The sequence below is a fragment of the Ornithorhynchus anatinus genome, chromosome 8 (assembly GCF_004115215.2).
Source record: "Ornithorhynchus anatinus isolate Pmale09 chromosome 8, mOrnAna1.pri.v4, whole genome shotgun sequence".
NCBI lineage: Eukaryota > Metazoa > Chordata > Mammalia > Monotremata > Ornithorhynchidae > Ornithorhynchus > Ornithorhynchus anatinus.
The window spans coordinates 40,529,422-40,542,543 of record NC_041735.1 but is presented as its reverse complement, the minus strand read 5'-3'; the positions used below and the strand labels follow the sequence as shown (position 1 = coordinate 40,542,543).

The following is a 13,122-nucleotide window of genomic DNA, read 5'->3' as shown; positions in this document are numbered from 1 at the left end:
TGATTGATTGATTTGTACTTTGTGCAGTAGTCCAAAATACTGCTTTGTCATCCAGCCAAGGCTCCCGAGATCCCAGTGACATATCCGTGAGAGCCAAGTCGTGGCAAAGCAGCTCCCTCTGTCCCTTCCCTTTGCCTGCTTCAGATAGAGCCTCAGACCACTCCCTGCCAGGTGCTTCTTGAAGGTTTATCGAAGTCGTGAGTGTGGGGAGACCAGCAGTGCTCGTACCCACTGCCCCAAGCTGGCCCACCAGGGGCTCGTCTCTGAAAAGGGCAGAAAGCCTCCAGGTTTATGCATAACTTCAGGTGAAACGGCCGTACACTAGTTCCAAGGGATGATGATAATAACCGTGGGATTTGTTAAGCGCTTATTGTGTACCAGGGTGCCAGGCACTGTACTAGGGTGGATACAAGCAAATCAGGACGGATGCAGTCCCTGTCCCACTTGGGGCGCAGAGTCTTCATTCCCATTTTACAGATGAGGTAACTGAGGCACAGAGGAAGCGAAGTGACCTGGCCAAGGTGGCACAGCGGACAGGTGGTGGAGCCGGGATTAGAACCAGGTCCTTCTGACTCCCAGGCCTGTGCTCTGTCCAGTAGTTTTGTTGTCTGTCTCCCCCTTTTAGACTGTGAGCCCGTCCTTGGGCAGGGATTGTCTCTATCTTCTGCCAAATTGTACATTCCAAGCACTTAATACAGTGCTGTGCACACAGTAAACGCTCAATCCATACGATCGAATGAATGAATGAATGCACATGGGCTCCTCCTAGTTTAAAAGCCACCCACATAAATGACTGAAAGGCTGTTCTGCAGAGGATGGAGAGTCAGACATATTGTCATTACGTAGACTAGACTTTTTATGTCATTCAAATTTAACATCAGTGACTGTTCCCAGTAAAGGCTGAGGTTTTTGAGGATTTTTCCAGTTATTTTGGGTCAACATTTTTGTGGGTTAAAAAATAAGTTCTTTTCCACTATTGTCCTGCCTCACTGTATAAGTGCTGTTAGTGATGCTGGTCCAAAAGCTCAGGCTGGATCTCATTTGAACGTCCCTCCTTTCCCTAAGCGTCTCCATATTTTATTCTAATTCCCAATTTTGGGGGGGAATAATAATAATGTTGGTATTTGTTAAGCGTTTACTATGCTCAGAACACTGTTCTAAGCACGGGGGTATATACAGGATAATCAGGTTGTCCCATGTGAAGCTCACAGTCGTCATCCCCATTTTACAGATGAGGTAACTGAGGCACAGAGAAGTTAAGTGACTTGCCCACGGCCACACAGCTGACAAGTGGCAGAATCGGGATTCGAACCCATGACCTCTGATTCCCAAGCCTGTGCTTTTTCCATTGAGCCACGCTCCTCCCTTCACCTTCAGTGCTTATTTTAAATTCTTAATAAAATTCCCAGTGAGATGCAAAGTCGTGTGGTGATATCAAATTTCAGATAGCCATACTGAAATACACCAGCCAGGATATTCCAAAGTGAATGTTTTTTAATGCCATTAAGGTGAACTCTGTTGAGGTACATGTACAGACATCACCTGGACCTTTTTTCACCTTCCTCTCTTTTGGATGAAAAACATTACCAGTATGTACTCGAATCAGTTTTGTGTGAGTTTCACTTTTTACTTGTGATAGAATACATGAGATGTCGAGGGGAAGAGCTTTAAGGCGGTGAGGGATTTTGAGGAATTTTAGGCTTTCTGGAATAGTACTGTGTCTTTTACTCTTCACTTGACCCTGAAGATGTTATGCTATCATTTTTGGAACATTTTCATGAGTTGGAATCTTTCCATAAGCATGTGAGAAATGGGATTGTCACTCTGTCGTTTCCAAGAGAATGAAATCAACCTCAAAATGTTCAGATGAAATGACCACTAACGGACAAACCAAACCAGTCCTGCTCACCCCTTTGCCCCCGTGCCACAAGCAAACCAAATTAACTATCCTTAAAACTAGCAGCGTAGCCAAGTGGAAAGAGCATGGGCCTGTGAGTCAGAGGACCTGGGTTCTGATATCGGCTCCATCACTTGTCTGCTCTGTGACTTTGGGCAAGTCACTTAATTTCTCTGTGTCTCGGTTATCACTCAGTAAAATGAGGATTAAAACTGTGAGCCCCTTGTGGGACGTGGGCGGTGTCTAACCTGATTATCTTGTATAATGTGGGGAGAGCAGTGCAGGGCCTCGAATACAGTAAGTTCTTACCAAATACCATTCAAAAATGGAACCAAAAAACCTTGCTTTTTTTCAATGTCGTCTATCTTTCTGTCTTCTAGAATTCTTGGCTCAGCTCTTTAGGGTCACGGGGTATGAAGAGGTGGTTAATGAGTACGTGCTGCGAGAAACAGTGAATAGAAAAGAAGGCCTGTGTGTTCCAAGGGTTTTTCTTCAAAGCAAATTTCGAAAGCCTCTGAAGGAATCATGAGTCACGATGCCCTGGCCCAGGATTGCGAGCCTTAGTAGTGGAAAGGACTCCATGGCGTGTTCGAATAGGTTTCCACTCTCCTTACTCTGATAAATCAAACTGACCAAATCTTGCCAACTTCGATTGAGGAGTGTTACCGCAGCTGGGGGGATTTCTGGGCTAAGGGAGATACTCAGAAGCTATTCTGAGCTATTCTGCCCGTTCCTCCATGGGCCGTTTATCTCCTGATCTCTTCTTCTCCCTCACCAAAGAAGATGTTCTAATAATTTTCATCTACTAGACTCACAGGGGTGATGTGAGGATCCATTTATAAAGAGACTGCAGGATGCAAGACTCCTATGAGATACCACGTGGTAAATATGTCCAAATGTTTTCCGGTCAGAAAGGCGTGGGAACTAAGCAGATTTAGAGATAGAGAGTCGGGGAAAAGATCATTTAGGATAAAAACCAAAGTTCTAATTAAGAGCATTACGCAATTTATAGCCAACTGCAAATCATGACTAAGTGATGTTGCCATCGAGGGTAGCCTGAATTCCACGAAGATGTAGTTGGTCGGGTGATAGTTCTGTGGATTTTTTTCTCACTGCTGATCGGGAGATTTGTATGTGTTTTTAAATGTGTGAACTTTTAAATAAATACATCGCATATTTTGGGGATATGGTTGAGCCTTAAAGGATTTCCTCTCTGCCAATTTGGGGAATGTGGGGAGAGAGGGAAGAGAAATTATACAGCCAAGCAAATTACATTCTCCTCTAGCTTGTGTTTTCGTTGGCTGGCAAATTAAATATTGGTTAGAAACAATTCCCTTGTGACTCAAAACTTTGTACCTTGTGTATCTAGATTCAGATTCATATTTTGCTTCAGAGTTTTTCAGATGGCTCTTTGGAAAAATTGGAGACCACATTTAGGCAAAAACAAACCGCGAACTATGTTAGTTTGCCCAAAGACTTATTTTTTATTGCCTTTAATCAATCATTGGCACTGAGTGCTTACTGAGTGCAGAGCTATATTGAGTATAGGAGAATGCAGTGCCAAAGAGTAGGTATAGACAGTCCCTGCCCACAAGGAGTTTACAGACTAGAGGGGGAGACAGACATTAAGATAAATTACAGAGGGATAGGTTCCTAAGTGTCATGAGCCTAAGGGGTGGGGGGTGAACATCAAAGTGCTTAAGTGGGGACAGGCCCAAGTGCCATGGTAATGAAGTAGGGAGGACTTGGACAGAGAAGAGAGGGCTTAGTCGGGGAAGGCTTCTTGGAGGAGATGTGAGGAGAAGATAGATGGTCTGTCATACGTGACGGGGGAGGGAATTCCACGCCAGAGGGAGAACTTGGGCAAGGGGTCGGCGGCAAGAAATAGGAGATCGAGATACAGTGAGAAAGTTCTTGTTAGAGGAGCGAAGTCCGCGGGCTGGGTTGTACTAGTAGATCAGTGAAGTAAGGTACAAAGAGGAGAGCTGGTTGAGTGCTTTACAGCCAGTGGAAGTGGAGAAGTGGGATGATGTAGACCGAACGTTTTGTTAAAAAAAAGATCCAGTCAGCAGACAGGGGAAAGACAGGAAGTATGGAGATCAGTGAAGGAGGAAGATGCAGTAGTCAGGGTGGGGTTTGATAATCAGTGGTATCTATTTATATACTAAGCGCTTAGGATAATACAATACAACGTAATCAGCAGATACGTTCCCTGCCCATAAGGAGTTTACAATCTGCAGGATCCTACTTCTTTACTGATGGTAAGGTGATGAATGAAACTTTGATTTTGTTAAGCCCTTACTGTGTGCCAGGTGGATAGAAGGCGCTTAGTAAACTCTGGGATGGATACATGCAAATCGGGTAGACACAGTCCCTGTCCCACATGGGGCTCACAGTCTCAATCCCCATTTTCCAGATGAGGCAACTGAGGCCCAGAGAAGTGAAGTGACTTGCCCAAAGTCACGCGGCAGACAAGTGGCAGAGCCGGGAAAAGAACCCACGACCTTCTAACTCCCAGGCCGGTGTTCTATCCACTACACCGTGCTAAGCATTTGGGAAAATACAGTACAGCAGATTTGGTAGCCACAAGGAACTTACTGTCTAGAAGGGGAGACTGACATTAAAATAGATTTGGAATAGGGGAAATAGTAGAGTATAAGACTGTTTATGTAAGTGCTGTGGGGTTGAGGTGAGAATCGAAATACCAAGTGCCTAGTCAATGCAGAAGAGAAGGGAGATAAAGGAAATGAAGGAGCATCTAGATTTCTGCAGCATTGTTCTGCAGTGGAGGAAATGTACTGTCGGGTTGCTCCAGGGCTGCGAGTTGGTGGAACGAGATTGTTAGCGACTATGTAGCGTGACTGGGCAAATGTTAACGGGTCGTTAGTGGCTGGATTACCTTTCAGCTCCCTTTGCCTCCCGGCTCCTTGGTGCCTCCCCTGCTCAGATCAGCGTCCGGTCTCAGTACTAGACTGATGTCAGTCAAAACATCAGTTAACTAATGCAAACATTTTTGGTAACACGAGCTTCAGAAGCACAACACCCTTGCCGTAGAAAAACTGTTCTTGTTGTCTCAGTTTTTCAGATATGAAAACACAGGTGAAGACAGTGAGAAGATACCCTAAAACCTCTGGATTCTGCCCCTTTGCTAAGTAGTTTTCCAAAGTTATTATGGTTTCATCCGTGTTTACTTCTAGCCATCCCTCTTGTTTTGAATCCCTTGGCTAATTCCACACACACACCTGGCTGCAACAAATCCCCTCAGTCTCTGGTATAAATACTGTACAAAAGACAGAAACATATAAACCCAGTCATTACCTTCCTCAGAGATACAGATTACATAGGAGAAACAATCAGCGTGGTGGAAAAGGATGAGGGCAGGACAGGCAAATAGGCGGGGCTTGTTTGGAAAAACTTCATGGAGGAGATGAATCTTGATTTGGATTTGAGGCAGGAGAGGAATATGGTTTGGAGAAGAAGAGGAGGAACAGAGTGAGCAGCCAAGAGTGACATTACTCTGAGTCCTAAGCCCAGGATTGGTTTCCTCCACCCAGCCAATCAGCCATGTTCCTAGCTAATGTTAATGTTGGTATTTGTTAAGCGCTTACTATGTGCAGAGCACTGTTCTAAGCGCTGGGGTAGACACAGGGGAATCAGGTCGTCCCACGTGGGGCTCACAGTCTTCATACCCATTTTACAGATGAGGGAACTGAGGCACAGAGAAGTTAAGTGACTTGCCCACAGTCACACAGCTGACAAGTGGCAGAGCTGGGATTCGAACTCATGAGCCCTGACTCCAAAGCCCGTGCTCTTTCCACTGCGCCACGCTGCTTCTCTGGCCACATGACTAATAATAATGATTAATCGTGGTATATGTTAAGCGCCTACTATGTGCCAAGCACTGTAACTAAGTGCTGGGGTAGATACAAGATAATCAAGTCCCACATGGGGCTCACAGTCTAAGAGGGAGATCAGGTGTTCAATTCCCATTCTACAGATTAGGGAACTGGGCACAGAGTGAACTGACCTGACCAAGGGAACACTACAGGTACATGACAGCCAGGATTAGAACCCAAGTCCTTTGGCTCCCAGGCCCATGATCTATCACGCTGCTTCTCCAGGTAGACCTTTCACAAGTGGAAGAGGATTCTGAGGCTCAGTGACCATCATACAAGACTCATAGTTTTTGAACAAATGCCCAAATTTCCTCTGGACTAGTCCAGTCCTCCCCAAGCCTACTTGCCCCAATAACCTTTCCCATTGATTCTGCTCCAAATGCAAGGCCATTTACTTTCCCGGACAATAATCCAATTAAAATAACCATATCAGACACCAATTTCTCTAATAATATTTCTTTCTGGGCATTAGGGAAATGGTGAAGAGAAGGTGAAGATGTAGGATTTCAGGCTCCCAGTAGGAGGCGAATAATGATTTAGGATGTAGATGAAATAGCTCCCAGAAGAAATAACTTCGTACCCCAGCCGATAAACACAAGGGATGAAAATCGTTTTCCGGCAGATTCTCATTAGGAAGACAAAAGCAATTTCACCTCGGAGACGATAAATGGAACTGGGAATTCGCAGCTCTCTTCACAAGGTGGCAGTAGATGCTTCTCATCAGACCTCCCTGCCTTCTTGAAACTACCCAAAGCCACCATCAATTCAGGGAGTGAAATATTGCATCAGATTTTTACGGCTTAGGAAGAAATGCTATTTTTGAGAGCCCATTTGAGGGTGGGTGACTGTTTCTGAAGCCAAGGGCTTTGTTAGCTCGTGGTAGTTGGTCAGTGCCCTTGCAGAAAGGAAGAGGGCAGGGATTTTTCCCAGGACTTGGGCTGCCGGCTCTACCGACGTTTTACCCGGTTTAGTTGCTACCGACTGAATTTTTGTGTTTTATCTTACCCTAGAGACTGCTGGTCGCTCTTGTCTGCGAGCCACCTGGTCCTGTCCTGTAGCCCTGGGGCAGCTCTGTCCTTTCTTGAAATAAAACTAAGAAAATGCCCCTCTCCATTTTCTTCTGATTCATCTTGCTGTTTCAAGCGATTCTGGCGTAGACACTAGAGGATGTGCGATATGGTTGCATTCCTGCCTTGCATATTAATCATATTGGACAAGGTTTAGTTCTAACTCACAGTTTCCGGTCCGAGAGAGAGAAATTGCACAATGAGTCCTCTCTACCTGACCATTATCAACTTTGGGATGAGCAATTCATAAAAGCTCTAATAGCCTCAACTGCTGAATCTCACATTTTCCTGTTAAAACAAGTTTATAGCATGTATTTAATTTTATTTTCGATGCATTAATGCCAGCATTTTTGTTTGGAAAGTTGTATTTTATGGGCTCCTTTCCATATCTTCACCTCCCCACTTGCTTCATCTGAAACTATTTGCCTATTTGGCAGATTCTTCACTACTCTGAAGGGTGTATGAGCGGTGTGGGGAAAAGGTGGGGGATATGTAGACACTTCATAAGGGATGAGTCACGCTGTCCTCTAGACTTTATGCTCACTGTGGGCAGGGAATGTGTTTATTGTTGTATTGTGCTCTCCCAACCACTTGGTACAGTGTTCTGCACGCAGTACTGGTCAATAAATATGAGTGATTGAATGAATGAATGAATGAATGAATGAGTGGTTCCAGGATTCCTCCTGAAATCGGTGACAGATAGCTGGGGTCATGTATTTCATTCTGTTCTACCAGATTTCCCCTGCCCCTGTGTTTGCTTTTTTCCCCCGCAACACCCCTCTCTTCCTACTCTAAATAATTTAGTCTTAAAAGTTTTGCAATGCTACCCAAGAGTTCTATTTCCAACTCCATCTCGCACCGATCCACTGTGTGACCTCAGGTAGGTTTCCTGTCAGTCAGTCATATTTATCAAACGCTTACTGTTTGCAGAGCACAGTGCTAAGCGCTTGGGAGAGTACAATATAACAAGAAACAGACTCATTCCCTGCCCATAATGAGCTGAAGTCTAGAGCGACATTAATATAAAATAAATTACAGATTAATGATTAATATGATTAATATGCAAGATTACTGCTGTGGGTGGGGCTGGGAGGGGGGAAGAATAAAGGGAGTGAGTCAGGGTGATGCAGAAGGGAGGGGTAGAAGAGGCTTAGTCAGGGAAGGCCTCTTGGAGGAGATATGCCTTCAATAAAGCTTTGAAGCTCTACTCTTGGGAAATGAAAGTAAAAGCAAACTTTTTAGTTCGCACACCTCTAAATATGTTAGCCATCCAAATAATTTAGTCCCCATCCAAAATACGCTTTTAGCTTCAATTTTGGTAAGTCTAGTTTTGTCCTTAAATGAACCAGTGAGGCCAAAGAGTGTGTGTGTGGCACCAAATATCTGGATAATTTGCAGGTGTAAGCCCCTTTCCAGGGAGGAAATCTGTTGAGAATTTTAAAAGTAAAAGAACAGCTTCATAGTGTTGCCCAGCCCAAAGGACCCTCTGAGACCTCTGAGTTTGAGATTACCTTTAGACTCGAAGGACCTTGTGGATAGGGATCATGTCTACCACCTCTGTAGTATGTACTCTCCCAACCACTTGGTATAGTGCTCTGCGGGCTGGAAGTGCTCAATAAATACTCCACTGATTCACTGATAGATACCAGGACTTCGGAATCAAAATTTCCAGGAGTTCCTTTTATAAATGCTACAGTTTTCTAAGTCCTGTAAAGGTTAGAGACAACAGCATGTGAAATGTGTCACCTCTCTTTTCATTTGGCGTCCCTTTGAAAGTTTCATGTCTGTACCTTTTATTTTGTTAATGAATTGTACATCGCCTTGATTCTATTTAGTTGCCATTGTTTTTACGAGATGTTCTTCCCCTTGACTCTATTTATTGCCATTGTTCTTGTCTGTCCATCTCCCCCGATTAGACCGTAAGCCCGTCAAACGGCAGGGACTGTTTCTATCTGTTGCCGACTTGTTCATCCCAAGCGCTTAGTACAGTGCTCTGCACATAGTAAGCGCTCAATAAATACTATTGAATGAATGAATGAATACCTTTATCATTTGAACTCTTGAATTCTCTAAAAATTACCTCACAACTTCAAAACAAAATAATTACCCATCATACTCCAAGAGATTTCAGCAGTGTCTAATTCTAGTCATTTGGAAATTGAATAATTGGTGTAAGGAGCCCCGAGCCTGCTTTAGCCAGAAAGGAGCCTGGCTTTGAAGAGAAAATCATCACCGGACAACGCGTCTCTGGTACAGATGGATTTTCCAGGTAAGCAGAATGAAGATGGTAATGATGGTGAAAAGCATTAATGATAGTGAGCTGCTTTTTATACAGTGGGAGATGCAATTCTTGTGGTTGTTTTCTTATGCTGTCGAGTCATGTCCAACCCATAGCGACGCCATAGACACGGCTCTCCCAGATCACCCCACTTCCATCTACAGCCGTTCTGGTAGTGTATCCAGAGAGTTTTCTTGGTAAAAATACGGAAGTGGTTTTACTCTTGCCTCCTTCCGCGCAGTAAACGAGTCTCTGCCCTCGACTCTCTCCCGTGCCACTGATGCCCAGCACAGTTGAGTTTTGCAATTCTTACTCCCTTCTAAACCCTAAACCTACCTATCATAAAGAAAAAGAAGCAAATCTCCTCATAAATAGAAAGGGCTGTCCGGAGGGTGAGCAGAGAAGGTGTGGGATGTAATTGGCCCAGAGGAAGTAAGCAGAAGTAGTGGGGGATGTCGTTTCTCACTACTAGCAAATATCGCTATTCTCCACTTTCTCTCTGTCCTCATCTTCCTTGCCTCCCTTCGCTGCTGCTATTGCAGCTGGTAGCAGGGGCACGAGACAGAAATTATGTTATTCAGCCCGGTTCCGGCTTCAGGTCTTATTTGGTAAGCCTTCAAGTCTTCCTTCTGGGCAGTATACCCAGTTCTTAGTGCCCTTCCAGATCTCCAGACAGAACGGGAACTCCAGAGCCCCAATTCTGTATATTTTCTCTCAGAACCTTTCCAGTATCAAGATAAGGATTCTTATGTTTTATTTTTAATGAAGGGACTTACCAGGGCTTTGTCCATGTTCTAAAAGGTCAGGATAGAATGGAGGACCAGCTGGCCGGAAGGGGGAGATTGGCTTACCCAACAGCCCATTCTGCCTTCGGTACGAGGTGGCTCAGTGGAAAGAGTGCGGGCTTGGGAGTCAGAGGCCATGGGTTCTAATCCCGGCTCCGCCGCTTGTCAGCTGTGTTTGGGCAAGTCGCTTCACTTCTCTGGGTCTCATTTCCCTCATCTGTAAAATGGGGATTAAGACTGTGAGCCCCACGTGGGACAACATGAACACCTTTTATCCCCCCAGTGCTTAGAACAAAGCTTTGCACGTAGTAAGCGCTTAACAAATACCAGCATTAGTATTGTTATTATGAGGGAGGCATAGGTGGGCCATCAGAACCAGTCCCTTGAGAGGAGGAGCTGATAGTAGAGTAACAGTAGTTGAGAGGGAAGGGTGGACTTGACTAACAGAGGATAAGATAGACTGTTTCTGCCCTGATTACCATGTATCTACCCCAGCGCTTAGTACAGTGCTTGGTACTAAGTGCTTAACAAATACCATTTTTATCCCCTGGAGATTTTCATCTCCTTGAAAGGAGGGATCAGGTCTCCCAAAAATATTGTATTCTCATTAGCACTTAGTACAGTGCTCTGCACACGGTAAGTGCTGAATAAATACGAATCAATGAATGGGCAAAGTAAGCATTCAATAAAAGTCATTGATTGATTGATTGATAAACCATCGGGCTCCCTAATCAGAGCTGTCAGAGAAAGCAGCCAGAAGGATGATCCCAGCAGAGCCAGTGGGGTTGTCATAGAGTAGAAGGTCATCCGATTTATTCTGGGCAATCTGTTTTTCAGCTGGTCTGTTCCTTGTCTAGTGCTGATATGGCACTGGATGCCTCTTTATCTGATATTTTTATTTTCAGAGCCCAACCTCCCTCTGCCTTAGCTCCTGCCTTTGAGTTCCTCAGCTGTGGCACGGAGCCCTTGTTCAGAAGGGCCTGGGAGGGGAACACGAACACAATGGCTCAGGAGCAAATGGGGGCTGGAAGGTCAGAGATCTTCCCCGGAGAAAAGCCGACTTCCACAAAATGGTACCTGTGACATCGATCCGGGGTGTTTGCTGAGCATTGACCATATTCAGAACACTGTACTTAGTGCTTGGGAGAGCAAAATAGAGTAAGTCGTCATGTACACTGTGCCCCCAGCCTAATTTGTGTGATTTCACGGGGGTCTCAATGCCTGGTATTATAAAGTGTGTTGGTGGGTGGCCACCCTGGGCCTTCTGGAGGCAGGGACAAAAGCAGGGGAGAAGGGAAAGGGGAAGATAAAGAGACAGAAAGTGGGACAGATATAGGGAGCAGAGGAGAAGGGAAGCAAGAAAAGGGAGGTGTGTTATGTTAATGAGTAACTGTTCTGCGCCACTTTTTTCTGGTCTCTACAACCTGGTTATAAGTGCTGGTGAAAATGGCAGCCGTCACTTTGTCGAATGCCGATGTCCAGCCAATCTGACCCTTTCTGGGCCTTTGTTTAGAGTTGCCCATTCCCTGTGTGCAGGACTTGGGGAGGCGGGGTGGAGGCAGCTGAGAGGATAGGCCGGAGGGAAGGGGAAGGCTAAGCCGGCCTACTCAGAATCAGGTCGTTTCGGTGAATCAATCAGTGGTATTTTTTGAGCGTCTATTGTAGGCAGACCACTGTATTGAGTGCTTGACAGAGTACAACAGAATTGGGAGACACGTTCCCTGAACGGGTGGGAAACTCCCAGTCACCACGTGGAAAGGGCAAAGGGCCAGATTTAGCCCCCGGTAGTGGTGCCGGCAGCTGTGGTCAACTCTGAAGAGGAGGAGGAGGAGTAAAGAGTGAACATCCTCCCTCCTCTTCGTCCTCCTCCTCTGCCACACGATCACCCCATGTGCCACAGCTGCCAGATTCTTTCCCATCCTCCCACCATACTGGCAGGAAACATGACCGTAATGGGTCCCACCACCCAAATCGGGACATCTGATCGAGTTCAGCTGATTTCTTATTGCGTGTGGCCAGGCCTTCTAGGTGGAAGCAGCAGGTTATTTCAGGTCACTTTCAACCAGCTGAAGAAGCCATGTGATTAGCCTCTCTCCATCATCTTGGACTTTCTAGAGCACCAAACGCATGACTGCCCTCCATCTGTACAAGAAAAAATACTAAAGCATTTTCAGTGAGGCTTCACCTGGAAACATGTGATTCAGAAAATCAGAGTTCGTTTTGCGGAAAGTTGGTACGGCAAGGATGAGTTCAACCGTGAAGTCTGCAGCGGGGGCTGAGTTACCTCACCCAAGCAGGGGGCTAAAAAGAAGCCCTTAGGGACATCATAGACAAACCTAGTAATTCAGTTGTGCCCCCATGCCACCTCCGCCCCCGACATTGTTCGTTTGGCCCTACTATATACTGCGCATGAGGAAGTAAACATGCTTTGTCTTGTTGGCAAGGAGTGGCCCTCCAGCCCCTTCCTCTGTTAGCTGCCTGGGCCACAGTTCATTGAGTAGGAGAGACTAGATGTTCACGAGGTAGTCCTCCCCGACTCACCAAACACCTCGTTCCACAGAGAGAAAAATGGAAACTAGAGAAGTCCTTGTTCTTGCAGTCAGGCAGAGAGACATAAATTTCCGACTCATTTTGAATCATGTTCTTTATGCGTACTATCTTTGGCCTGGTGAAGTGCTTCCCAAAGAGTCTCAATCAATCAATCGTACTCGTTGAGTGTTTACTGTGTGCAGAGCACTAATAATGTTGGTATTTGTTAAGCGCTTACTATGTGCAGAGCACTGTTCTAAGCGCTGGGGGAGATACAGGGTCATCAGGTTGTCCCACGTGAGGCTCACAGTTAATCCCCATTTTACAGATGAGGTAACTGAGGCACAGAGAAGTTAAGTGACTTGCCCACAGTCACACAGCTCCCAAGTGGCAGAGCTGGGAGTCGAACCCATGACCTCTGACTCCAAAGCCCAGGCTCTTTCCACTGAGCCACGCTGCTTCCCCTGTATTAAATGTTTGGGAGAGTACAATATAGCAGTTGGTAGACATGTTCCCTGCCCAGAACGCGCTTACAATCTAGAGGGGGAGATAGACATTAATATAAATGAATTATAGATGTAGACATGTCTTTTCTTAGGGGATTTCTGCTCCAACATCCTGCAACCTCTCCTGCCAAGCCTTGCAAGGAAAACGCTTCCCCAGGAGAGAA

At 45.5% G+C, this 13,122-nt stretch overlaps 1 protein-coding gene across 2 annotated transcripts in view; it reads left to right on the top strand.

The window, feature by feature from the left end:
* Nucleotides 1-13,122, top strand: part of METTL6 (methyltransferase like 6) — a 32,337-nt gene that overhangs the window by 7,372 nt on the left and 11,843 nt on the right. Inside the window, exon 6 of one of the 2 annotated variants that reach the window (XM_039912848.1) lies at nucleotides 2,278-3,227. The exons of the other annotated variant lie outside the window; for it this stretch is intronic. Coding sequence (XP_039768782.1) covers nucleotides 2,278-2,426 — 149 coding nt within the window. The 3' untranslated portion in view covers nucleotides 2,427-3,227. Of the gene's footprint in view, nucleotides 1-2,277; nucleotides 3,228-13,122 lie in introns of those variants that run through there. 2 annotated transcript variants of the gene reach the window in all.